Source organism: Zonotrichia albicollis, chromosome 3 (genome assembly GCF_047830755.1).
Source record: "Zonotrichia albicollis isolate bZonAlb1 chromosome 3, bZonAlb1.hap1, whole genome shotgun sequence".
NCBI classification, from domain to species: Eukaryota; Metazoa; Chordata; class Aves; order Passeriformes; family Passerellidae; genus Zonotrichia; species Zonotrichia albicollis.
The window spans coordinates 81,156,147-81,183,330 of NC_133821.1; the positions used below are offsets into that span (position 1 = coordinate 81,156,147).

General features: G+C 38.0%; 1 protein-coding gene across 6 annotated transcripts in view; it reads left to right on the forward strand.

The window, feature by feature from the left end:
- Window positions 1-27,184, forward strand: part of PDSS2 (decaprenyl diphosphate synthase subunit 2) — a 128,482-nt gene that overhangs the window by 88,691 nt on the left and 12,607 nt on the right. For all 6 annotated transcript variants that reach the window (XM_026792199.2, XM_026792198.2, XM_026792196.2 and 3 more), the window contains 3 exons: window positions 12,950-13,024; window positions 21,770-21,943; window positions 24,049-24,180. In XM_026792199.2, coding sequence (XP_026648000.1) covers window positions 12,950-13,024; window positions 21,770-21,943; window positions 24,049-24,180 — 381 coding nt within the window. The remainder of the gene's footprint in view (window positions 1-12,949; window positions 13,025-21,769; window positions 21,944-24,048; window positions 24,181-27,184) is intronic.

Sequence of the window (27,184 nt, forward strand, 5' to 3'; positions counted from 1 at the left end):
TGATGGAAAAGTAAATTATGTTTGCCTAACAAAATAGGGTACCTCCCAGCTATCCTGTGGGATATGTGACCATAAGCAGTTTTAAATAAATGTGCTAATAAATTATGAAAAAGTGTAAAACGATCTGTTTAATGAATGGTTCTTCATTGCCATCTGAAGACAGTATGTCTTTAACATTTGTTGTCTTGCTTTGCCTGGCCAAGGATGTGGGGATGAAACTGCTAAAAGCAAATCTTTTGAATAAAAGTCCCTCTTTGACTCTGATAGCAAAAAGTGTTAGTTTTGTCTTTGATTTCTGCTTAAGTAACCTTCACTTCCTATAATATTTTTAGGCTGACATTCAGATGGAAACATAGCAAAAGTAACAACCATTAATTGGCATTTTTGTCACCTGTCACGTGGATGTGGGATGTGGGCATTTTTACCACGAGTGATGTGTGGATACTGACCACGATATTATCAAATAATGTGCTTTTTCAGTGTTTGTAACAGAGAAGTTGGAAGAAGTCTGTCACAGCATCAAAGCTGGTGCTTCCTTGAGCATCTGAATCATCAGCTGTCTTACAAAACTATAGAGGAGATGCTCAAAAGGCATAATTAAAACCAGTTTTGATGCTCTTACACTCTAAAGAGAGTGATGCATAGAACTTCAGAAGGCTGAAATGGTGCATTTTAGTGCAATGCCTAGAAAATGGTAAAATAATTTGCAAATGCATTTATTGGAACCTCATGAAGTGATAAGAGGGCATCCCTTTGTATTTAAAGAAAGAAAACCCACAAACCAGCCAAACAACCAAAACAAAACCACCAAACCCCAACATACACAAAACAACAAAAATAAACCTCCCCAAAGGAAGAAAAAGCCTATCCCAAAACCATGAAGTGTGTGGTATGGTAGTGTTCTCTGTGGTTCTTACTGAAATCTTAAGAATTGACTCAATTTTTCTTGAAATGATTGAACTCTTCACAGAAACACTTCAAAATCTACAGGCTGAAAGCTTGGAATTGGATTTAAGAATCTTGTCTGTCAATGTAGAGCTCTGCCAGAAGACCACATTGTAGAGCATTGTTTTATTAAGTATTATTTGTTCATAAATAAACAGTAGCACAGATGTAATGGATCCATTTCCTTATGCTAAGTTTATGTATTCCTAAAGGCATAAGTGTGCTGTTTATCAAATAAGCCTTGTGTTTACATAAACATCAATAAGTTACTAATTTAAGTCCTCCTATGTCTTCCTGTTGCAACCACCTGAAGGTGCCCTGCACTTCAGATAAGAACTGTTTATTATGAACCATGGTTTCTACTTCTGTAGCATCAGTTGTGGTCCTGTGGGGAAGGCTCAGTTTGGAACTTAAGCAAACTTGGTGTCCAGTGCAGGATATTGAGGATATCCTCTTTGTGAAATTATGCCAGTTGCTCTTTTGAAGTAAATTGACATTTTTGAGCATTGACAAGCAAGCCAGGTTAGAATTTACAATTTTACTTTTTACATGTCATTTAACAGTGTTACTTGTATCAGACTTTTTCATTCCCTGAATGATGTCAAAAGAGCATAAGCATGTAAAAAAAACCCATCATGAATCTGCCAAGAAATACCCTTTTAAAATGGAAACTAAATGTTAATAGTTGCCAGTGTAAAGGCAACCATTAGCAGCTGTTGGCTTGTAATAGATTTAAATTACCATCCCTCAGAACAGTGCATTTTGTTTGAGGTAAGTAGAAGGTCCTCCTTCTTAAATGTAGTGGAGATGAGTTATTTTCAGAGCAATGAAAGTTCTTTTGAAAGAGAGATTCGTCTTTGCTATCTCTGGTGGAAGATTTGAACCATAAATATCTGCTAAGTATATTTACAGCATATATTTTTATTATATTTTACATACCATAAACAGAGAACTTTATAACCTGAATTTTCCTACTGGGATTCAGTAGCTTTATTGATCAGACAAGGCAGGATGAAAAAATCATGGAGAAACATTGAGTACCAGAAGTAATGTGCTTGCTCCCAGTTACAGTGTTCATATGGAAAACTGAAGCTGGTGATAAAACCGTTTTTGAATCTTTTATATATTTTTAGTTGTTTTTAACTCTTTGTCTTTGCTCACATATCAGCTTTCTTCCCAATACAAGCTGCTGTTGGAGATGAGTATCTTTAAAATGATCAGCTTACAGAGCAGCTGGGTGACAGGAATTTGGGGAGAAGCAGAGATCAAATTAGATCAAATTAGATTAAGAGACAGTTTATAAAGTTTGATAATTATGTTGTCTTCTTGAGGGAAAAAAAAAGAAGAAAAAAAACCTTCAGATTTTTATGTAGAGAGCTGATTAAAGAGCTTTTCTGAAACACTTTATCATGTCTGGCTTGGTGCACCTTCCCCTGCAGCACTGTTTGATGATGATGTACTGGACAAGATAGGGAGTAGGATAGATAGTATCTATATTGTTGAGTATTTTTGTTTTAATTTAGTATTTTAGAATGCCACAGGGGTGTCTCAAAACCAGACATTGCTGAAAAATGCAAGTGAGTTTAAAGAGCTCTGAGCTGATTTATGGAAAAGTACACTTAAGGAACACTGCTTTGTCTGGGTGCTGGGGGGGAGAGAAGAAAACCAAGAAAGAAGTCTAATGTTTTTGAACCCTTAAACTAATGGGAGATGACACAGGGCAACATAGCTAACATGACTGAATTATTACATAATAAAGCTGTTCCTTAGGTAACCCTGCATAAGCAGTTCCTAATCTTAAAATATTGAGATACTGAATATTGTCATACAACTTAGCATAGCTTTTATTGGAGAATGCAAACACACTCTTAAATACTGAGAAATGCAAAATAATTCATAATTATGTATGAACCATAATGAAGAAAAGTGTTATTTGTTATAATTATTATATTTAGATGGCACCAAAATGTACTAATTTACATATCCTTTGAGAGGTAAAATTAGATTTCATTTACTGTAAAGTAAAACATAAAAGAGATGGTAATAGAAACAAACGTTATGTTCATTTAATGGACATGTATTGGTTTTTCTTCCAAATGTTCTCAAACACTGAATTTTTAATAAGATTTATTTACTGAAGTTTTATTGACAACCATGTGAAATTCCTTTAGTAGGAAAAAGGCAATTTTTGTTATAGTTGGTGAAAGTATTGAAGCATTAGCGGGGGAAAAAAATCTTGTGTGTTAGAGATAAAAGCTTAAAATCCATTGGAATCAGTACCTGGTAATCAAATGTTTCCCACACCACTGCTGTGAAACTTTTGTCTAGCATTTCTGCTGTCATTAGAGACAACAGCTTTTATGATATTGATGATGACAATAAAACTGTGGAATGATCTAGTGAGTCTCCTAATTACTGCATTGTACTCTTCTCACAGTCTCTTTTGATGCTTGTGTCTGTGGAACAGTTTCTTGGCAAGTGCGTCTTTTGCCATTGTTCTCAAGAAGTAGCCCCTCAAATAACACCGGAGCAAATGAAGCATTCTGTTTTCTGAATAGTGCACATGATTTTTTCTATTTACATTTGCTATGTATAACCAGTAATATAATTGAATATTTGTAAAATTTCATTACCTTAATGGCCGTGGTTATATTTTTGAAAAGTAATCTTTTAGAGAAGTTAAATTAGAGGATTAGGTGACACAGCTTATTAATTAAATTAAAATTCTAAAAATTAGACTTAATGTGTAATTGTGATAGTGTTAGAAGCAGTCTCCTTTTAGATCAGTAAGAGTCCTGTTGCATTGCAATGAATGCCAGTTTTGAGATTAAAACTGCTTAACTTTGCCTTCATTCCTAATCAGTGCAGTCCTCAAATAGATTTATCCTTTACCTTAGTGGCCTTTTGCACCTGTACTGGTTTTTAAAGCTAATGCTTGTGTTAAGCTTTCCCAAAGTTAGTCTCCTTGGGGGTTAGTGTATGACTGCATGGAAGGAGTATATTTTTCTGATTCTTGGCCTTGGCACTACTGGAAAATTTTATGTTTAGATTTCAATCTGTTTTCTGTCCTCCCACTTGCTCATGAAAAAATACTGCTAAAAAGAAAGAGTGATTTCTGCCACTTCCCTCGTGGATGTCTGTGACTTACCAACAGTACCTTGTAACAGAATGATTGCTGCAGAACATGGAAAGACTAAAGCTGAGACTGATAGCAGAATATGTCATCATAGGTGTGGTTGTATCATCAGTCTAGATGAAAGTCTTTCCCAAAAACATGCTGCAAGAATATTTTTAAAGCATCAGGGCATGGTGCTGTTGAGAACAGAGTTGCGAATGTTTGGGATTCTGCCTCAATGTCGCATTGACCAAGTGACTGACTGTCTCAGGAAGTTTTCAGTTCAGTTCTGGTGAATTTCAGTGGCCTACCAAAGATCTTTACACCAATTTGCATAAAGTCCATGAAATATTCTTGCCTCTGAATCATCTCACTAACAATCTCCTCAGCTTACATCTGAAATTCACCTTCTTCATAGTAGCAATCAGACATGTCCTTCTGCTTCTCTGGTCTGCCCAGCAGGCCGAAGTCACTGTTTACTGCTTGAGTTCATCTTGTGTTCATTAACCAAATACCTGTCATTATTCCAGGTAAATATTGTCTTCCTCAGAGATAAACTGCACAGCTGCTTCTAACACCTGGTTTAGTAATTCTTTGTCTTATAGAACTGCTGTTTGCCTGGTAATTAACAGAATGGTCTGGAAAATACAGATATGCCATCTACATGAAAGAGAGGTCTTTTCAGAGATGACTAAACATCAATGAAGATAAAAACTAAAGAAAATGAAGAAAGGCTGAATCTGATGAAAGTCAAAGGTCATTCAACATCTCAAGACAATCACTAATGAGTTCTGGGTAGCTGGGGTCTGTTCCTCTTACATTTGCTCCCTTAATGTACAGCACTGAGTTGGCAGTTGTCTGGTGGTGAACACAAATACTTAAAGAGTCAGAAATAGTTACAGGCTTGAGATATACATGTGCATATTAAATATGTATATATGTGTGTTTATATCTGTGTATATATATATATACATATATACTTGTTTATATATACATCTAAATTTAATTGAATGTTAAAGCCAAATGTTGGAATAAAAGTTTTTGCTCTTTTCTGAAGTCAAACACCCTCACTTTTCAGAGAAATTCCCTTTGAAAGATTTAAGACAAACATTAAAAACTGTCTAGATTTAATCTTTCTGTGACTGTTGACAAGAATATGTATCCAAGATCAATGCCAGAGTAGTAGCAAATAGATATTAAAAAGAAAACAAAATTTATTCTAAGAAATTGAAGCAATGAAAATTTTTGAGTATATGATATTATATTCTGCATGAGTTGCTTACTGTGGGAAAGGCCTCTCAAGAGCCAGCAGTTCTGCTACTTCATTCACCACTAAATTACAATAGGTATTGGCACTGCCTGCATTTCTGAAACAGAGATGTTTGTTACAGCTTTTTCTTTCACAGCTGTGAATAATCATCATGGAGGAATTCATTTGCTAAATAACTTTATTCCTTACACAAATTATAAAATTAAAAAGAATTTTCACAGAACAGGTATATGAAATGAGAGTACCAGTGAAATTTCTGCAACAAAAGCACTGGAAGAGGCTGCACAGGGTTGAGTCACCATGCATGGAGGTCTTTAAAAGATGTGTAAATGTGACACTTAGAGACATGGTTTAGCAGTGGGCTTGACAACTCCTGGGCTTAGTTTGGACTTGATGATCTTAAAGATCTTTTCTAACCTAATGATTCTATGATTAGGTTACGAAAGGTGATGACCTCCAGAAATTATATTTGCAATGTCAGCTTCATTGTCTTTATAGCTGAAGAAATGGAAGATCTAAGTTTTGTTTTCATGGCTTTATTTGAAATCTGTTTCTCAAACATAGTAAGATTCCTTTTGAGTGTGTGTACGAGGATCAAATGCAATCAGATCTGTATTGGGTGAAATGCTGTCCCAGTATTAGCTGAAACAGACCTTTTTTGTGTGTATTTAATATATACTAACTTTCATCTTTGGATGTAAGGAGGGTATTTGGTTCTAGAGGTGTATTTTCATGACAGTTAAGGCAGTTAATATATAGTTTTACAGGACTGGAGGTTATAGTGGCTGGTATATAATCAGCTGTACATCTGGAGTATGGCTTCAACAGACAATACACTTTTAAAAAGTGAAAATATATTTTTGTCATGATTTGGTTGCAACTGAAGGCTGTTAGCAATAGTAATAAGAGTCTGAGACTAGTCTGCATAGGCTTTCTTAGTCTCCCAAGAATGTAGCTATTTATAATAGGGAAATCTACTCCTAGTACAATCAGTAAACCTAACTCTTACCTAAGAGTGTATTTGTCAAATACAGCTGTGTAACCTTGACTGTATTATTTCAAAGGTGAGGAAAGTTGTTATTGGTGCTGCAGATGTAAATATGTAAAATCAACTGTGGTCCTCCTCCAGAAGCTGCTGGTGTCAGAGAATGGTTGAGGTTGACAGGGATCTCTGGAGATTGTGCAGTCCAAAGCCCTTGTTCAAGCAGGGTCAGCTAGAGACAGTTGCCCAGGACTATGTCCAGACAGATTTTAAATATCTCCCAGAATGGAGACTTTGCAACCCCTTTGGGCATCCATTGTTGGATGCCCTCACAATAGCCTGTTGTCCTGTATCCAGGTTGCATTTCATGTTTTCATTTGTGCCTGTTGCCTCATCCTGTCAGTGGGCACTGTTGAGGAGAATTTGGTTCCCTCTTCTGCATTCCTTCTCATCAGGTGTTTATACCCATTGTACTGCAGGAGAGGCGAAAATCGATGCACCATGTAAGTAGGGCAATAGATTCTGTATCTTCCCTTCTTTTTTCACTGCTGTAAAGCTTGTCTTTAAAATGAACCTTTCCGTGGCAGCATTTTTTGTAAAAGTGCCATAACATGTGGAGCGGTTTCAGTGTAATAATATGGTAAAATGCATAAAATTTTAGCAGTAATATAAATGAGTTAATTGTAGTTTTAATCAAAATGCTGATGTATTTGACTTCTTGTTGGCTAGCAAGAATATTGAATTTCCCAATGGACTGTATCTGCTTGTTAATATCAGTGTTTTGAAATTCAACAGCATTTCACTTGGAGTCTAGAGTCTGATTGCTGCTATCCCTGGTAAAGGAGGTTGTTGATTTGTTAGTTTAACAAACATCTGCAGCTTCATTAAGTTGATTCCCTCTGTCAGAGGCTAAATGGACTTAATTCTGATTCACGTTTATTCAGGTGCAGACTGAATAGTAGAAATAGTAGATGCTACTTGCAGGTACAATTTGTGTTGTTCACTTTAATCCTCAATTCCTCTGTGAACATATCCCAGTTTAATGGTGGTCTGCAGCAGCGTGACTGGGAGCAGCATTTTATAGCCATGCTTTCCTGCACCACGTATGGATGGGGAGGTGTTTATATCTACAGAACCCTGTAGTCATTATGCCTTCTTTGTTCACTCTTTTATATAGAAGAAAATTGTAATTAAATTACCCATCAGCAATCAGGTATTTCTCTAACCTGGGCCACTGAGCAACAATTGTTCAGTACTTCAGTGCAAGGATCTGCTGCTGTGGATCTGAAAAGGTGTTAAGAAATTGTGTAAGGTATCATGTGGAAGTAGACTAGGAAAATTATATTTCTTCTGTTGGTTATGTTGTCCTTTAGGAAAATGACAGAATTATGCACTAAAAGTCTTTACACTGATGAAATCCAATTCTGTAGATAGTGCTGCATCAGCATAAAAAGGGTAACTTAACACTGGTGAAAATCCCTAAGGCAGACTGACCTTAAGGTAGATATTTAACAATATTGGCAGTTTTCAAATTGACAGCTGCTGATTATTTTTATGTCTTAGAAGCACCTTTTTCACAAGTAGTAGGGTTGGATGATATGTTTACACTGTATTGTTATACTGTAGTTTGCTACTAATTCATCGTTAACAGAATGAAGAAAGCCATAACTCTGTTTTCCAAGACCACTTAAAGCATGCTAGAAAGGCAAATCACTGTCCTTCTTGTGTGTTCACTAAGAAGAGAGAGCCAAATCCAAAAGACAGTAAAGCTCAAGATGATTTCAAACAATAAACCCAATAAGATTCAATAAACATTAGATTAAAAAAAAACCATTCTCTAGGCTGGCATGTTTGGTTACCTGTATGACTAATGGTGTTTGAGGAGATTGCCAGGAAAGAAAATTGAATTTCACTGTTCTTGGAACTCCTTAGAGTTTTCACTCCCCCTCCCCCCACTTTTTTAAAAGGCATTATTGAACAATCAAAACCCAAGATCAGCTCTTTGCTGAGTTTTGGCTTTAGCATCCTAGTGTTGCAATGGGTTTGGGTCAGTTTCTGTGGAATTTTTGAGTGTTGGAGTATTTCTCAAACTAGTGCTTCTTTGGGGAGGGAAGTGCAAGCTGAAAGAATTTTTATCTGTATATTTATTGGTTCCTGACTATCTCATTTTCGTCTTTATTTCTGTGGAGAAGTCCTGCTACATTTTCAGATCTATGCATCAGCAGCAAGGATTAGGATCTGCCAATAGCAGATGTGTGAGGAAAGGATATTGTTTCAACATAAGGATGGAAGGAATTACTTGTGGTCCTTCTCGGAAGGAATTTGGCAAAGCTACGGAAGTTTGTCAAATAGAAATTGTGAGGGATGAAGAACAAAGTTATATCCATTGCTATTTTCTTCCTAGTGCTGCTTCCTGTCTTCCCACAAGAGCTTCATCCTTTCTGTGATGTTTCCATTGAAAATATCCAATAGAGTCTGGAGAGACACCACATTGCTACTCTGAAATAGTGTAATCAATTCCATTTCAGCTGAATTTAAAATAAAATGACCATTCTTTGAATGGAGCTCAGATTCATTCCTTTTGTAAACCGGAAGGAAAACCAGGGAAAAACCCCTAAGTTTTGTGTTATGTTGCAGTAAACTTTAAACAAAGTATTTTGAAGATAAGTGAAGAGAGTGAAGTGCTTGCATTGCTGAATTGATGACACCAATGTTGTCTTTTCATCCAGGTTGTTTAAAAACCTTGTGAAGGATGAGTGGGGCTCGAAATCCATTCTTTTTACTGTGCTTGATAGGGTCTGAATCATGTCTTTTAACTCTGGAGAAAGTATTGTACCAAAATGTCTTCTGTGATTTCCCTGCATTCCTTCTCGCATAGAGTTTCACTTCCATTAAAATACACCTCTTTTTCTCTAGACAGAGTTGAATCTCCCCTGACAGTAAACTGCAGTCATGAACTGGGCTGCTGTACCTGCAACAGTGACCATTGCCCCATGTGACGCCATGTGTGATGCTTTGGGAATTCTGAACTCTTATGGATAAGTCCTCAGGAAACTACACAAAATTCTGATTTCAGGAGAATGAAGGAGGACATTCATTAAGTCATTGATTGGATTTCCTGAGTAATTTTCTGAACTAAGTGAATTACCAACATTTTAAATTTACTTCTTCAAGTAATAGATAGAAATTTTGAGCTTGAGTAATTAGATTCAAAGTAAAATTAAAGAGTCTTGAAGGGCTAAAGCTGTGCCTTTTTGATAAACAAGTTAGTGCACCAGAAAAAGGTAAATTAAATTTCACCGAATTTCTGCTCTTTAACCCTACAGAGCTCTGCTGGGACTGAAACACAGCATAGTCTTTTGGACTATTTTATATTTGAATGAATTGGAGAGGTCAGAGCATGTGTTCTACATTGCTGTGGAATGAGCAATCAAATGGTTGTGTCCAGAATTTACGCCATGTTATCCACTTAGTCTGCCTAAATAGTAGGAGAGATTTTAGCTTTAACAATCCATCTCTTTTCCCTGTATTCATCCTAAACTGATGGCCTTTGTGTTGACTTTTTAAAAGCAGAAGAGATCACATCCCTACAAAAAGTGTTGAAGTAATTCCACCTTAGGGAAAAAAAAGACATTTCAGAACTATTGAAAAATGTGTTTAAAGGGTGTGGAATCACTTGCATGTGCATTTGTCACCTGCAAGTAATGGGTCATCCCCTGGGCAATACCCAGTCATGGGGATACTGGAGGAGCAGAAAACAGCACTTTGGAAGATGATGATGCAGAGTAGAAAATAAAAATACAATGGAAGTTTGTTTTCTCTCAATGTGTGGTTGCTCCTGCTCATCCCGAGGAACCAGGCTTCTCAAAAACCTGTTGAGGAGTGGAACACAGTGGGAAGAGAGATTATGAATAGGCTGCCTTTGGTATCTTTTGGATTTGCTGTTTTCAAGCACTAATTCTGGCAATTCTTTCTTCTCTTCCCTCATCTCTGATCCTTTTTAAAATGGAGCTCAACTGTCAAATGAGAAGAGAAGCAGTTGAGAGCACTTCATTTTTCATCTAACTTCCTCTCTCCTCAGACTTACATCTCAGAAACGTCAGCACTGGTCAGGCAGAAAGGCAGCAATGAGAATGAAGACAGCTTGGATAGTTTTTGCTGCTCTTATGCTGGCAGACTGCATGATTTTCTGGAAAATCAGTTCACTGTTGCAATTTTCCCCTTACATAAAACAGTAGGGAATAAATTTAACAGGAGATGTTGATTGCTTTCAAATTTTCTGATGAAAAGTGCTACATAAGAGCTAGACACTGTATCATTTCATGAATACTACTGAATCCGTAATAATTTTTCTTCCTCTGTCGTTTTGGGACAGAGGAAGATTGCCTGGTTTCCTCGTTTCTCATTTCTTTCCCCAGTGCTCAGGACCCCAGGCCACTGATGTTAAGCAGGAGATACTTTTCATAGATCAGATTAAGGGTTGGTGAGGTAACAGAGCCTCATGCAAGCATCCCACTGTGCTCTTGAAACTGGAATTTCATTCCTGGTGGTGATCTGTATAGCCTTACATTACCTGAAAAGTATTTTTATATGTATTTGGAAATAAGAGGGGTAATATTAATACTAAATTCTCACTAACACATAATGTTCAATATGTGACTAAATGGTATTTAACATAACAACTGTTTAGAAGAATCTTTATTATGTCATTCTCCTGAGATGTTTTATAAACTCTTAGAGGAAGAGATACAATTGTTCACAAATATTTCACCAAGCTTGTGTTAAGCCAGTTAAAATTGCCTTGGAGAGTAGAGTTGCACTAAAAAGAGGGAGGAGAGGTGGAAAAAAGAAACCCCAAAACAGGGTCCTGCTCAGTCTAGAGTTTCAGGCAAGAGAGGAAAAGGTCTAGTTATCCAGAGCCAGCTGCATTGTTAAAAGTTCATACTATCACTTTGACATTTAGAGTAGGACTCTGTGTCTTTGTAAATTCCTCTTCGTATTACCAGTGTAGGTCTCTGAGCTCAGACCATTTCACAAACCATAACATTTTTGAGTGAGTGATTGATCTGTATTATGTGTCCTAGCCATCAGAAGAATCTTGGGATGTTGCTTGTATAAACTGTAATACAATCTGATCCTGGGCATTTAGTTACAGGCTTTCATAGACCTATTGGCGATACTCAGTCCTCCTGGATTTGGGAATAAGGCTTATCTGATACCTTAAAAAAAAGGGGGGTGGGGGTGGTGAGGGTTGTTGTTAAAAAAAAAAAAAAAAAAGAGCCCCTCATTTTCTCTGTACCCCCCCTTAAATAACTCAACACATCTGGTAACACTGTAGGATCATTGTCCTTTCAGTTCCTTCAAAGCTCATATTGCTACAATATTTCTTCAGTGTCTAGTTTCCTAAAGGGCAATGTGATTTCTTTTTTTTCAGGCTGTTTTTGTAGGTCTTGCAAATTAACCCATATGCATTGCAAGAAAAAACATGACTTTTAATCAGCACCATTTCTAAAGTTAGCGCTTGCTGTGTGTATATGAATATGTATATGAACCAGTGTTTAAAAAAATGAAAACACAACCTTTCTGCTAGTACTCAAAACTAGCATACAAATGTGGTTTTATTATCAAATAAAGCATGCCTAAATGTTAGAATATCTTTCTGTTAGGGCTTTTATCATTTGACTTCTTGTCTTCAGTTACAAGAATGATAAAAATTGAAACTAAGTCTTTTAATTCAATAAGAACTACATTGAATTTTAGGAAGCAAAAAGAGGAATCAGATACAGACTCATATGCATAGGAAATTAAACATTCAAGAAATTAAAACTTTATGAGCAACCAGAGGTAGCCTTAAGGTGTGCTTATTTGAAATGCCTGCATTTAATTTTACAATAAATCTGAGTATTTTGTTCCAATTAAGACAGTTCATGTGCACAACTTAAATTTTTACAGTAGTTCCAGGGAGACCGTGGACTACTTGTTTTACATTCTGGATCAAGTTCAGATTTTTAGGCTTCGCTTGAATAAAATAAAAAGCCTGAACCCTGAAGATAATACAGATTGATAAATCTGATTTAAACATTCCCGTGTTGCAGACTTTCAGTGTATGTGGTACAGCTGAGCCTCAGGCCATGCACTAAATACATCCACAGTGCATTCCCATGGCACCTGAATACCAAATGATCACGTTTGAAAGGTTACCTTTCTATGGATTCTGACTTTTCTGTATTAGCCATGAAGATTAGAATTTTAACAGCTCCCAAGGAGAGGTATTGTGAAGTATTTACTTGGCAGGAAAAAAACAAAACAAAACAAAGCCCAGATGAGGTACTGTCTCATATTCATGAACTGGGATTTATTAGTTCTGTGAACGTCCTTGTGAGAATACACTCTATAGTTCACACTGTAGGAAAAACAAGTCTTGTTTTTCATTTATATTAACTTAAAACTTTGATAGAAGAGTTACTGTAGTAGAGGTTTTAGCAGAGACATATCACAGAATATATCTCAGTAAATCCTGAAGTCTTTCACAATTAGCTTTCTTCGTGGTTTATCTCTCTGGAAATCTGGCAGTAGCTTTGCTAGTCAATTTGGTGATAATTAAAGATGTAAGGCTTTTTCTCCTTTTCTTTTACAGGTTGTGGAACTCATTTCAAGTGCTATTGGTGACTTAGTTCAAGGGATATATTATGAAAACTCAAAATCATCTGAGGTAAGAATTTCACTAGATTTATGTACCCTAGGCATTTGATGATATTAATGTGTGGCTACTGTAAATACGATGACTTTCTCACCTGTTTAAAAGGAGGGAGAAGGCATAGGAGTTGTTAGTCCTGGTGTGTTTCAGCAGTAGCATCATTATGACACCTGTAAGCTCTGATAGATGTTTCTAGAAGTGCTCAAGGAGGAATTATTTTGTTTTTGTGAGTGCTTAATAGAATACTGTCACGTGTCATTACCAGGAGCTCTAGGCACATCTTACTGCAGGCTTTCCAAATGCTTCCAGAGGTTCCTAGCCAAGGTTCTGTTAGAGGTATTCATTACAATGTTGTCTACATCATTAATATTTTCATATCAAACCTGTTGTTTCCAAGCCCAAAGAGGTTCACAGAATGCTTCTTCCTGAATTTATGACATGTCCTTTCTTCTGAGTTTTGTCCTGGAGTGGTAGGAGTGTTCTTCTCCATCAGAAGTCACTGTGCACGTATTTTCTGGTGTCAGCATGGGCCAAGATAATAACTGCAGCATTTCACAGCAAATAATATTGCATATATTCTGTGTTATTGTTCAGCAGGCATAGTAATGAAAATTGGTCAAATCAGATGTAGGTATTTTTATCTTTACTAGAATATTTAAGGGAATTTCTAGACACCATTCTTGAGTAGGCTTGCATGTTAGAGCAAAGAGTTTTTTTCATTTTCATTTTTTCATTTACTTTCAAACTAGAAATTTTTAAAATTTTTTTACTTTATTGCATGTCTTAACACATACAATAAAATTAGTAATTTAAAGTTGCCATGATCTCTACAGGTTTTATCATAGCAAGTTTTCAGTCACTGATGAGCACTGTGTATATGTGAGTATCGATCTGAAGTCCACTGAGGTAGATAGATTCACTTCTAGTGGCGTTGTCTCACGTGCCTTGGAGACTTGAATCTTATGCTTCAGCAGGTGTTGTGTACTGAAATTGCAGCTCTAGTTTACTATTGCTGTGTTGTCATATGGAACAAAATTGGTAGCATGGTGAAATGCTGCTCTCTTGGGCTGCTGCTGCAGCAGATGCCTGCCCTGATGCCTCTGCCCCAAGCAAACCACAGTGGGCAGGTGGAGAGTGTCGCTGCACAACAGCTCTGTGTTCTGGAGGGTGCTGCTCCCCTGGACACTCTCTGTCTCTCCTGCTCTGCAACAGCAAAGCCATGTCACTAAAACAAACTTTGCTGAGGTTTATCTGTCATTTTGACTGAAGCCAGGGAAGGGAATGATCACGCTGCCGGGCTGAGTGAGAGCCTCCAGCAGGATAGCAGTAATGGCACACTCAGGAGCTGCCCACAGCTCCTGGGAGGCATGGAAAGGATGGCATGCCTGGCATGTCCTTTGGCACCTCTCAGGAGTGGATTCTGGGTGAAGGCATGGCAGGAGGGCAGCATTGGGAACTTGATGGTGCTTCTGCACCTGCTGTATTTAACCTGTGTATAAACTGACCTCAGCCTTCAGTGTTGCTCCCAAGGACCATACTCAGGCTTATATGTTAAAATAGATGACATCTTCGAGGTTTTTGCCAAGAATAGTTGAAATGTTGTTTTCCATATTCCAACAGGTTTCTAAATACAAGTAGATTTTAGGTATATTTAGAAAACACTAATCTGCTTCTAATTTTTCATGTGTAGAGGTAAAACTCTTCAGATTCATCTCAGCAATGAAATTGCATTTTCTTGAAACCATGGCCTCTCTGTAAGTGAAAAATGTTGTGGACTCATTTGGGTTCCTGCCACTGCAGAAAATCTTTATCTTTTCTTCCTTAATCATTCTTTTTCTATTTTCTGTTGCCTTACTGAAGTCCTCCACATGTGTGGATTGCAAGGGGAAGTGTGAGATAAACTAAGCGCAGCTGCATGACATTTACCCTGCCCTGGCCCAGTTACAAATAGCAAAGACTTATTTTGTTTCAGTGACTATTTCTGTCTAAGGAGAGTTGCAAGTACACTGTACCCTTCCTAAGGGGAACCCAGTTAACTCAAAACACAATTAGTGTGGTGGTGTAATAGAGACACTTACATGACAGTGCCTGAAGTTCAGCCTTTATAATGGGTAGTGTGTGGCTGCTGATGAAGACCTACAGCAAGTTGTGGCATCTGCTTTAATTTTTTCTGTCTAGTTCTCTGAGAAATTTAGTTCCATGTTGTGTTGAGACATATCCCTGCTGCTCTCTTCGCCCTGTTCTGCTGAGGCAGTGTCCCATGCATGTTCTGAACATTTCTTTAGCAAAGACTAGTTCAGTTGTTAGTCTGTCGTATTATTTGTGTCCTTTGTGCATCTTCCCTCCTTCCCTAATTGCAATTTGATTGAAACAAAATTATGAACTGCATTTCCCAGAGGTAAGACAAATGCTTTAATCTGCTCCACAACTAAATCTCAAATGTCAAACTTCTTTTTCTTTTTAGGAATAGAGCAGAGGGATGGTAGTAGTGGTATTTTCATTGCTGGGAATTTCCTAAATTTGGAAAAGCAGAAGGATGTCTTCTCACCTTGGTTTTTTTTTCCCTGAGGCAAGAAAACTGTACTTCATATGTTAAATGTCCTTAATGCAGTTGTTTTAAAGCTCTTTAGTACCATAAAATAAAGTAACTTAGCACCAAGTTGTTTTGAACTTTGCTGAGTGTCTACCTGAGTGGTAGACAAAAATATCTCTGCAGTTAACCTTTATTTTCTGAGACCCTAAGTTCATGTTTACAACAAAAAAAAAGTTTCATTCTTCTTCATTTGGATAACCCAGTAGGAAAGTTCAAAGAATTATTTGACCTAACAAGACTGACCTTGTTTACTCCTGAATACATATAGTGGATAAAATTATTCGACAGCTCCATTACCACTGTTTTTCCTCTGCACAGCCACGTGCAATCCTACAGCTGTCCCATTTTAGTACATTGTTTGATCATGCTTTATCTTTTCTACATAGGTAAATCATTAGATTTGTGTAAAACCAGGAAAGAAAAAGCAAATATTTAACTTTTTATGGTTATTTGAAGTGATGATACAAACTATGAAGTGTAGGCTTTGACACATCCTGAAGGTTAAGGCTTGTCACTCATGTTCAAAGTAACAAACAGCTGCTGTGGTTTAAGATATTGCATTAACAATATTAAGCTCATATGTTGGACTATAACCTGGAGCTGAAAGGGATGATATGATAAACTATTGCAGTTTTCTGCGATATCCTCTCTCAGCCCAAAATTCTGCAAGTGAAGGACATTCTTCCCAGTTCCCATTTGCTTTCCCTAAATCTGGGTCTAATTTGGGAGTAAAAATTTTGCCTTAGTGAGTGCAAAGTTGAAAACTGTCTAGTCTGGTCTTCAGTTGTGATTGTAGTTATCTATTTTTAACAAAAAAAACCCCATTGCTCTGAGTCTCTGTTTCCAGCTTTGAGGAGGCTGAAGGTTTCTAAAATGTTTGCTAACTCAGAGGATATTGTCATATCTATAAAGCCACTCTGTTTTAATATTCCAGATCATTTAAAAAATACTGAGGGGGGGTTACTTTAATATTCCTGTCAATTCACTTGACAGATGTAAGAGATACGAGGAAGCTCAAGGTCAAACAGCAGAATCAAGAGAGGGACTTCAGTGTGTTGGCTCTTGTGCTTAACCTTCCAGAATGCTCTTGTAATCTTAAAGCATGAGGGACTTTGAGGGGAAATAACTTGGTTGGGTTTTGGGGATTTTTTTGTTGTTGTCAGAATATGTAGCTGATGATAAATGTGCATTAGCAAAGCTCATTATAGTGTCAACATGGGGCTATTATCTTAGACAGGACCATTCCCAACATGTTCCACTGTTAGGAATTTTTTATGCAATTTTGTGAAAGTTGTGCATACCTAATATGTTAAACAAGTTTAAAAAATAAAGGCCTTAGTAGCAAGTACTTGTATCAAACAGTGAATTAACAGGTATTTATTTTAGACCACAGTAGGGTTTTTAATGAAAGTTAGTTTATTTTCTGGAAAAGGATGGGCTAAATGCAGTGTGCTCTGCCAATGCTTCTTTGATGTTTGGTTCCTGGCCCTGTGTTGGGAGTTTGGCTGGCTAGAGACTGGAAAAGTACAAAGCCATGGCTAATTCCAAGTCCTGCACCTGCTAGATAGCGTGTCCTTGGGCCTAGCTGTAGTATGATAACAAAAAGTGAAAGAGACATGAGAAAAGAGAGATGTAACCCCTAAGGAATGAGGAAGAGTTAATGGTATAGTTTAACCAATAGATTGCTTGGCTTACAGAATATTCATAAGGTTATTATTTGCTGTATAAGTGTTTGATGCTTTATTCAATAAACTGGACTGGACCTGTGATGAACCACCTGGTGTCCTGGTCCCCTTCCTTCGACAGCCCTGCTTTGAGGAGTAATGTTTTGAGTACTGCCATGTCCATCAACTGTCTGCTATGAGTCTGTACTATAAGTAATGGATTTGTTTATTATTTTACTATAGGAAGTAAATCAAATGTATTTTGAGTTATGTAAACCACCTTTTAGCAAGGCAGCAGAGAGCCAGAGCTTTCACTTTTTTTTAAACAAATGTTTTTGTTGCAAGACTAAACATAAAATATGGAATTTGAGTAAAGAGCATCTGTGAAAAGAATAGGAAAATGTGTTTGGGGGAAAAAGAGCATAGCTAGAAAGAAGGCCAATGTTACTTATTTACTGCTTTTGTTCTTTTAAATACTAAGTTTTTCCAGAGAGATTTAAAAGTAACAGTTGTGAAGAGATATTTATCTTTATGATAAGTTTACAAACTTTTCTTTGAAAACCAGGTGTTGTTTTTTTACAGTGTCATGATAAAAGTAGTCAGTAGCTTGCTTTATTGACCCATTTGCAGACACCCTTGTTCCTCCAAAGGCAGTGAAGATGGGTATTAATAGACCAATAAAACATGCCCTGTCATGTTCAGCAAGCATGAATACATCTGCTGAAAGCTCATGTGAACCATGTGTGAAATGTTTTACAGGGTCTTGCTGCTGGTAGAGTGATTCATGGTTGCACTGGATTTTATTTATGTAAAATAGAAGTTCTTGAACTACTTAATTTTAAACTTTGAATATGCAATGTAAAATTATTTCTATGTGTTTCTGTGGATTATTTGCCCATTGAGAACTGAATTAATGTTTGATATAGATGATTCAGACATTTGGATCATTTTGTGCAGCAGCAGATGGTTAAAAAGAGCTGCCATGGTATGGAAATAAATGATGGGCTGTGTTACAAACTATAGCTGAAGTTTAGAGTCTCTGACTTCTGCTCCTTCTTGGTTTTGCAAATGGGTTTTTGCACTTTTAAGACATGTTTTTCATTCATATTTCTGTAGTACGTTTTCAGCTGAGCCTCATATAAAAATCTTCTTTGGTGAGATAAATCAAACTGTGTTATTGTAAGTGTTGCTTTTGTACTGGGGATCCTTGGTGCTGTCACTGAGAGCTGCCCTTCTTGTTGGTTATGATCACATATTTTAGTCCCAGTTAAATTTTCTAGGAGTTTCACTGAGAGCTGCCCTTCTTGTTGGTTATGATCACATATTTTAGTCCCAGTTAAATTTTCTAGGAGTTTTTTGTTTCCTGAGGTGATTGTTTTAAACGCAGTTTAAATCATGGAAATAGTTTAATAAAATAGATTCTCAACTAGACAATTTCTAACAAAGCAGTAGCTGACCTTGCCAATAGAAAAATGGGAGCGCCCTCAGCTGTTCTTCATTTCCCATTGGAAGTGATGATTGACAGAGCTGTATTTGGATATTTTCCCTGTGCACTCATGCTGACATTGTGCTAACTGTCTCTGGAGATGGCTGTTTTCTTCCAGTGATGGGGGGGGGCTCAGCTCTCTTCATCCTCCACTTCCTGCCCCGCTGACAGCATCAGGGGTGCTTGTGGTCTGCACCCATTTCTTGGTGACAGAATTTATGAATGAGGTCACTCCACAGGCATTGCTTAATGCCTGAGCACTGTCACCTACAACTGGAATTCGTTTGACTTTAGAGAGGTTTTTATAAGAAAGTCTTACGAGTCTTCTGGGCCAGCTAATGTCCACTTCTATACCCACTGCTGACAAAACAAAACAAAGCTTATAAAGCAGGGAAAATTTCTCTAGAAGTAGTAAGAGCCATTGTGATATCAGATTTTACAGCTTTGCAATCTAGAAGTAGTTTGGGTTTTCCCTTGATGTTTTTAAAATAGTGTTTAGATATTGTCCTACATACCCTTGTAAGAATGTGGTGTGGTTGGCAGACGCTTTATGTATAACATGAGAGTTAAGCTTGGGAAAAAATGTCATTGTTGGAAAATTTTGCTGAAGAAAGTATGTGTCTGCCTCTGTCTTAAGCAGCAAAAGCTTTAGGGGTCTGTGGTCATAAGAAATTATTTAATTAAAATCAGCTGTATTCAGGCATGCAAGTTCATATACCAAAGCACATCCATATGGTCATAATACCTTTTTACAACTGGCTTGTTTCTGTAGCCCAGAGATTTATAATACTTATGTTTTTAAGATTTCAATCTTCAAATATGTGTTCAATTCTTGTGGGTTTTTTGAAGTTAAATGCTCATTTTAGGTGCTTGAAGCTTTTACATAATGTTAATGTAGTGAACAGTAACTTTCTGTTAATGAAATTGAAACTTGTTCAGGAATATAATTTTGTAACAAATCATAGAATTAATTTTCTTGTATACATTGAGTTGCAGTGACTGCTTAAGCTTCTTCAGTTCCTTCAGTTGATATTGGATAATGTTTGCACTTCTCTTGCTGCTCAAAGGCTACAGAAAGCAATCCTTTTCAATTTATGGGTCTTCTGAAATATTTTTTAACTTCAAAATTGTTTCAGGATACCTTTCTAGAGTATTTTTTTCTTATTTGATGTAAAACAAACTATTATAAAAATCACTGCCAATTTTCAGTATCATCCAGTGAATTTTAGTCAGTACTGTTTTTTCACTGAGCAGATTGGTTGTTAAGGAAAAGATTGTGTTTCGTCTTCCAACAGCTCCTGATTTTAAATTTAAAATAAATTGACCTATATCTAAATGGAAAAAAAGAGACTTGATATATGGGAAACTACTTGAATTAAATGCTCATTTTGACATTTTGCCAGTCATGGGAATTTGCACATGCTCTGGGCTGAGTTAAAATATTAAAACAAAAATACAGAAACAGAGGAAAGTTTAGGCTTGACTTTGTAAGTTGTCATATGCATAATAGCAAACATGTGGTTTCGCTGTTCTTCACTTTCCTTGTATAACTTAATAGTATGTCTGAAAGCAAAGGCATTTTGATACAGCTCTGTGTTACTTGGCATTGCAGAATTCTCCTACTTTTTCCATTAGTCTCAAATTATCCTCTCCCTTGTAACACAGCACTTCTGGGTGATATCCATAAGGGAGGAAAATTAGAGCTGAACGGATGGATTCTATTTCATTTGTTACTGATTTCATGACAGATAATACTTTGCTAGAAAACTATAGGGTCACACAGAATTACTTCTTGCTCATTTCTTAGTAATTTAATTGACATCACTTTGAGGGAAAAGGTTTGTTGTATAAGAGGGGTTTTTATATTACTCTGTTGAAGAATATTTTTTGGCTTAATGTACATTACAGATTCAGCTGAACTGAGAAATTACAAAATTTTGAACATTTTTGTGCTTTATTTTTTTTTCTGTAGCTTCTCATTACTGATTTTATTTTTTCTAAGCAAAACAGCTGTCATCTTTTCTGGTTTTGGGGTTTCCCCCCCCTTCTTAGAGAGTACCTAAAGGCATGTCAGTATGTGAGACAGATTAAAGTAGTGTCTAGCTTTGAAGACATGAATGAATTAGTAGCATATTAACACCTTATGAGTCAAAGGAGTGGCAACTGAATTTGGATTTTGGGAGAAAGTATTTGATTTGTGTTAATTAAAACACTGTGGAAAGTTATCCAAATAAATATGTTGCATACAAAAGATTTTTAGACAGGTTGAGCATCTCTGACCTTACAGTAAAGGAGGTAAAGTTCAGTAGAGGCATAACTGATGTGCCTCTATCAGCCCCTGATAATTAATTCCCGACACTTCTAAATTGCAACTTTAGTTATTTTTTAATACTTTCAGTTGCTCCTCACTCTTAATATGGAAGCAGAAGAGGTATAAGTCCTCTCTCACAGCCCTTCATTTTTTCAGTGCAGTCTATAAGAATTTTCAACACCTGTTACAATTAGTTTTTTTCCTGACTACAAAGGAAAAATTGTAGGGACTTCTCAAGTTTGTTTGGGATTGTTGGTTCATAGTAACTGGGAGGGGGCTGAAGTGCAGATGGACTCTGGGGAGGGGAGGAGTTGCTTTTTGGTTTTGTTTTGGAATTTTGGTTGTGGGTTTTTTTTCCTCCCCAGTCCCTCGTGAGGGCTATAGTTTGCTGTTAATGTTCAGTGTGATGATACAGTAATTAAAAAAAAAAAAAATATATATATATATTGAATCTTGACAGCTCCACATATTTTGCATTGCCTTTTGACAGGAAAATGGAAAAGGTTTTTGTTTGAAACTGCCAATATATTTATTCTGATACTTTCCTCTATTCCTCTATTTCCTAATTAATTTGGCACATGGCACCCAGAGTTTGGTTTGTTTTGTTATGTACTACACGGTACTCACACGTGCCACACTATTAACTTCTGTGAGCTGACACGTGCGGTTTTTGGTGTTTTCATGTTAGCCTTTGTTTCATTTTCAGGAGAACTGCCTCACAGATGACATTGGCATATCTAGGTGGAAGGAGCAGGTTTTCCTCAGGCACAGTGCCTTGCTGGCCAAGAGCTGCCAGGCTGCAATGGAGCTAGCAAAGCACAGCGCTGAGATCCAGGACATGGCATTCCAGTATGGGAAGCATATGTCTATGAGTCATAAGGTACACCTTTTCCTTTTGTTCTGGGAGCTTAAATACAGAAGGAAGGGCTTGTAAGATGTGCTGCTTGTGAGCTCTGTCATATACGGCATGACTTATGCTGTAGATTTTAGCCAGCAGGTGAGTGTTGAGAAATTTGACTGCTTTATGGAGTGAGATGTTTGCAGAAGCTGTTGGTATGAACAGAGCTTGTGAATTACCAAAATCACACTCCTGGCAATGGAGCTCATTACATTAAAGGCTCTGTTAACTTCCTTCTAGCACATCTTTCTGCAGCAGCTTAACACTTTACTTTTTCTGCTCCTTCATTACTCCTAAACCCACTGTCCCATTAACGGGAGTTGCAGGAGGAACCATGTAATAGAATATGTTGAATTGGAAGGGATGCACAAGGATCATCGAGTCCAACTCCCAGCCCTGCACAGGACCATCCCCAAGAGTCACCATATGCCTGAGAGCATTGTCCAAACACTTCTGAACTCTCTCAGGCTTGGTGCTGTGACAACTTCCCTGGGGACCCTATTCCAGTAGCAAACCACTCCCTGGGTGATATTTTCTAATATCCAGCCTAACCCTCCCCTGGCACAACTTCAGACCATTCCCTTGGGTCCTGTCACTGGTCACCACAGAGAAGGGATCAGTGCTTGCTGCTCCTCTTCTCCTCACAAGGATGTTGACAACTGCAATGAGGTCTCCTCTCAGTCTCCTCCAGGCTGAACAGACCAAGTGACCTCAGCCACTCCTCCTACAGCTTCCTCTCAAGGCCCTTCATTGTCTTTGTAGCCTCATTTGGACACTCTGATAATTTAATGCCTTTCTTATATTGTGGTGCCCAAAACTGCTCACAGGACATGAGATGAGGCCACTCCAGTGCAGAACAGAGCAGAGCAGGACAATCCCCTCCCTTGCCTGGCTGGTGATGCTGAGCCTGGTGCCCTCCAGGACACCACTGCCCTCCTGGCTGCCAGGGCACTGCTGACTCATGTTCCACTTGTCATCAACCAGGATCTCCAGGACCCTTTCTGCAGCACTGCTTTCCAGCATCTCATTGCTCAGTCTGTACATGATGTGTTGGGTCTCGGCTGCCACCATGCAGAGATTTGTGCTGTGAGGCTCAATTGCCCATGCAGCAGCATGGACTGAGCCATATCCCCTCTGAATAACCTGCTGTGGAGGGAAGTTCCGTAGAGGGCAGATGGAAGATAAGGAGGGAGGTCACCATATCTGAACAGGAACATCCTACACCTCTACAGCAGTAGGACTTCCTGGACAAGGTCTCTGACCTCCACTAGAAGACATTGAGTCTGCAGCTAGAGTTAGCCCAAAGGAAAACACAGATATGCTTCTGCTGTATTGCATCACTTGTGAGGTTAGATGTAGCTAGAGACAGGCAGACAGACCTCCCATCTGCTTCAGCTGAGTTGATTTATGCAGTTTCTAGTTCCTACAGGAGAAGGAAGTGGTTTTATGAAGCACAATTTTACTGCCACAGGAATGCCACTATATGCTATTACTAGGTATAATTTTACCAGTAAATTACTTGAAGTGCAGTTATATCCTTAATATTTTGTATATGCTTTAATATTAATATATTCACCATTGACACATAGTTGTGTATTAAGGATTGCATAATTTTCATAGAAAGCTCCTAGCTATGTAGCATTTGCTTTGTTAGAAGAAAGGTCATACTGTATCTGCTTCCTCAGGTACTCAAAAGTAGACTGTAGTACTCTGCACAGATTAAAACTTGATCTTCTTCCCACCAAAGACTGGATCATTCTCTCCTTTATATTTTTTCCCTGTTTCTTGCCACTCCACAGTCTCCTACCTGGCTGTGTCCCATGGCTTGTCCAGCTCTGCGAGCTGTCCTTTATCTGTGTCTTTGCAGACTCTCTTGCTTCTCTTTACCACATCTTTCCACCACTGCAAGGCTTTCAACATCTTTCTTTCCCTCCCCCAAACTTGAAAAAGTGCAACCAGAGTACAAGTGTCAAATTAGGAAGTGGTGAGTAGGTGTAGAACCAGGATGCGGACCTCAATTTGAGGAGTGGGTGGATACGTATAGACTGTTCCTGGGAACTGAATGTGTGTGTGTTCTTTTTTTCCAGCTACATTCAGACCTGCAGCCATTTGTTAAAGAAACTTCTAATGACACCATGGCCTTCAGTTTGAATTCTGCTCCTGCAATCCTTCATCAGGAATTCCGTGGAAGGGAGGCATGGCTTAAACAGATTAGAGAGGTAAAATAAAGCACTGTTTAGAATTTCCTGGTTTTGCCATTTGTTTATTTCCTCCTACCTGTACTTTCAGTCTGCACAGGAACTTAGAAATTGACAAAAGGTTTCCCTATGCTCTGCAGTGCTTAATACTTCTCTCATCCACACTTTAAACAAGGGGAAATGTAGGGACCTGACAGTCAAGCTCTGTCAGACTTTTGTATATCAGTGTAACAGGCAAATTCATTTGTGTGGAGCATATGTGCCTTCCTCTGCACTGCTTGTGCAGTCCCATGTCTTAGTAAAGCTACTTTCACTGGCAGCTTAAAGCAGAGAACTTCAACCATCACTGTGGTTGAAAGGTAGGCATGCATTTCCTTCTGCCAAAATTATGCTGGAGTAGTAATTTTCAATGGAAGGGGAAAGATCTTTGGGGCTTGTCTTTCTGACCATCACAAAATAGTTTTGAGATCTAGCTGTCTGATACTCTTGTTGTTAATTCCCTTATTTATCTATTTTTTTCCTCTAATTTTTACATGAGGAAGACAATAAGAATAAAATAACTATGTGGTAACTGTCATGTACCACAGTAGGATTCAAGTCCATGAATAGTTCCCTGGATGTTGCTGAAGCACAAATAGATAACTGTAGAAGACAGCAAGAAGGGAAAGGGGGAGGAGGAAGCACCAAAATGGCCAAAATTAAGCATTCTGTTGAGTTCCCTCATCAGTTGGACATGTTTTGTCTGTCTAAACAACAGTGATGACTGCCACTTGGAAATTCATGCTTGTTGTTATACAGTTTGTTAGAAAGGCTGCTGCCTTCAATAAGAAACTGTCTCTGTGCAAGCAAATTCATTCAAGATGTGCATGCTGATGGCTCCTTTCTCTGCTGGTTTGAAAGCAGGAATCAGGTGCAGGATGGAATATAAACCTCTGCCTAGTTCTGTGTTCTAACTTGCCTTCACATACTGCAAGCAAGAGGCATGGTCTCTTCCGCCTCTTCAGATTTTGGGAGGTGTATGCAGAATCTACAGTCCTACAGTGGTATAGAGTGGGGGGATCTTAAAATGCAGCAGTCCTATTGTCACTTTGAAATTAGAGACTAGTAGTTCATAAAGCATTATGAGGTTTTTTGGAACTCAGCAGTCTCAACACAAGGCTCATATGTGAGTTGAATGTAAATGGATTTGGATTATTGCAGTTGGAGAATAATGGCATTTCCACAGCACAGTGTATAAAAGCATTGAAACAATTTCCCATCTGCAGAATCTAGAGGAGGTTGCAGGACTCCAGGAGTGCCGTCTGTCTGCTTACTAAATTTTCGTACCAAAAATGGGCATTATGGAAACAATGAAGCAGTTCTGTGTGAAAAGGGTGGGGGTGCCAAGTGACATGCACTATGCAAAAGTATTTGCTATCTACTAGGACTGCTGTACTTAATACATTTATTTATTATACACACACTTTATACATGGTATTTACTATGCTACCACTACTACCAACTACAATATAGAACACCTAGTCCAGGAGTCTTTCTTGACGTGTGCTGGTTTAGAGAGGAAAGTTATCTTTGATTGACTACATGCTCGTTGAGATACCACCCACAGTCACTTCCACTATGTGACATTCAGTGTAGGCCAAGCTCTCAAACCAGACACTTCCTCACGATGCCCATAGGGGTGCACTCCTAAGCCACCCTCTCATGCAATGTCATTTGTATGGTTTTAATAGGTAAAGAACATGCAATACACTCAGGCCCTGTCAGAAGCTTAACCAGTTGAGCAAGTCTGATGTAAAAGGTTAAAAAACCATCTGTGTGTCTGAGATGAGGTTCAGAAAAAGTTAGAGAGCCAAAGTACTACTGTGAGGATAAAAAAGGAAAAAAAGAACGGTGCAGTTGTAGTAAAGAAGGCTTAGGAGACAGATTGTGTGAGGTTGCTTCCTGGAGGAGCTCAAGAGCCATTGACTTTAATGTTTGACAGGAGCAGATCATGAGAAAGTATTCTTGCTGTTAGTAATGAGGATAAGCACAGGAGGAGGCACACTGAGCACACCTTTCCTGCTACTGCTGCAGCTGAAAAGCATCTTCCTCAAACACTTTGTCAGATTCTCTGCTGCAGTGTGAATCTGCATATAGGCAATCACTTGTTAAGGAACATGTTTCTGGTGCTCTAATATACAATATAACTACTAGATATATTTTGAAGCAGCTGTAAGATCCAATCAGGTGAATAAAAATTGTCAAATCAAATAAGATGGGAATATACAAATAAGGAAGCAGTAATTGGCAGTGGCTTTGCTACTCCCAAATGCTATCAGGCTGTCTTCTTAACATGCAATCTAGAAAAGCTGGCTCCTAAGATTAAAGAGAGAAGCAAAGGGGTTTTGTGGATCAGTCCCCTTTATCCTTCAGAGGAATCAGTTCTGTTATCTACTGTTCTCCTTCATGTTCAGTTTGTTTAGTCTCTCATCAGTTCTTTTCTCTATGTTATATTTCCTCCTTTACAAAGATTAATTCATTTTTTAAAGTGTGGGCCAGCTTGGCAGCATCTCTTTGAAGCTATGCTTGCCACACAGTGTTCCTCTTCAGTGCAGGTCTCAGCTCTTCTCATTGTCCCAGCTGGTCTGCTCCTTTGGGCTGATCTCTGAAGTCCCCACAGAGGACATGGAGAGGTACTGGTCCTAATCTACATCTTTTCAGGAGACACATTGCAGAAGAATTGAGGTTTGAGGTCTTCCCTTGAGGAAGCTGGAGAGAAAGAAACAGATTTTTTTTTTCTCTCAATAATCTGGAAAGAGAAGAGCTGGAGTTAGATGAAGTGATAATGGCACATCCAGATCAGGTCTCAGGGAAGGGTTTTCAGGTTGGTTAAGTGCTAATGATCTGGTTCTGTCAGAGCACGAATGAGAAAGACATCTTCTACATCATTCTGTGACAGAAATCAGAAAGTTGGACAGCATATTTGCTTGCATCTGGGCAAGAAGAAATTTAAAAATTGTTTGTATTTCTTTCTGAATATATTAGG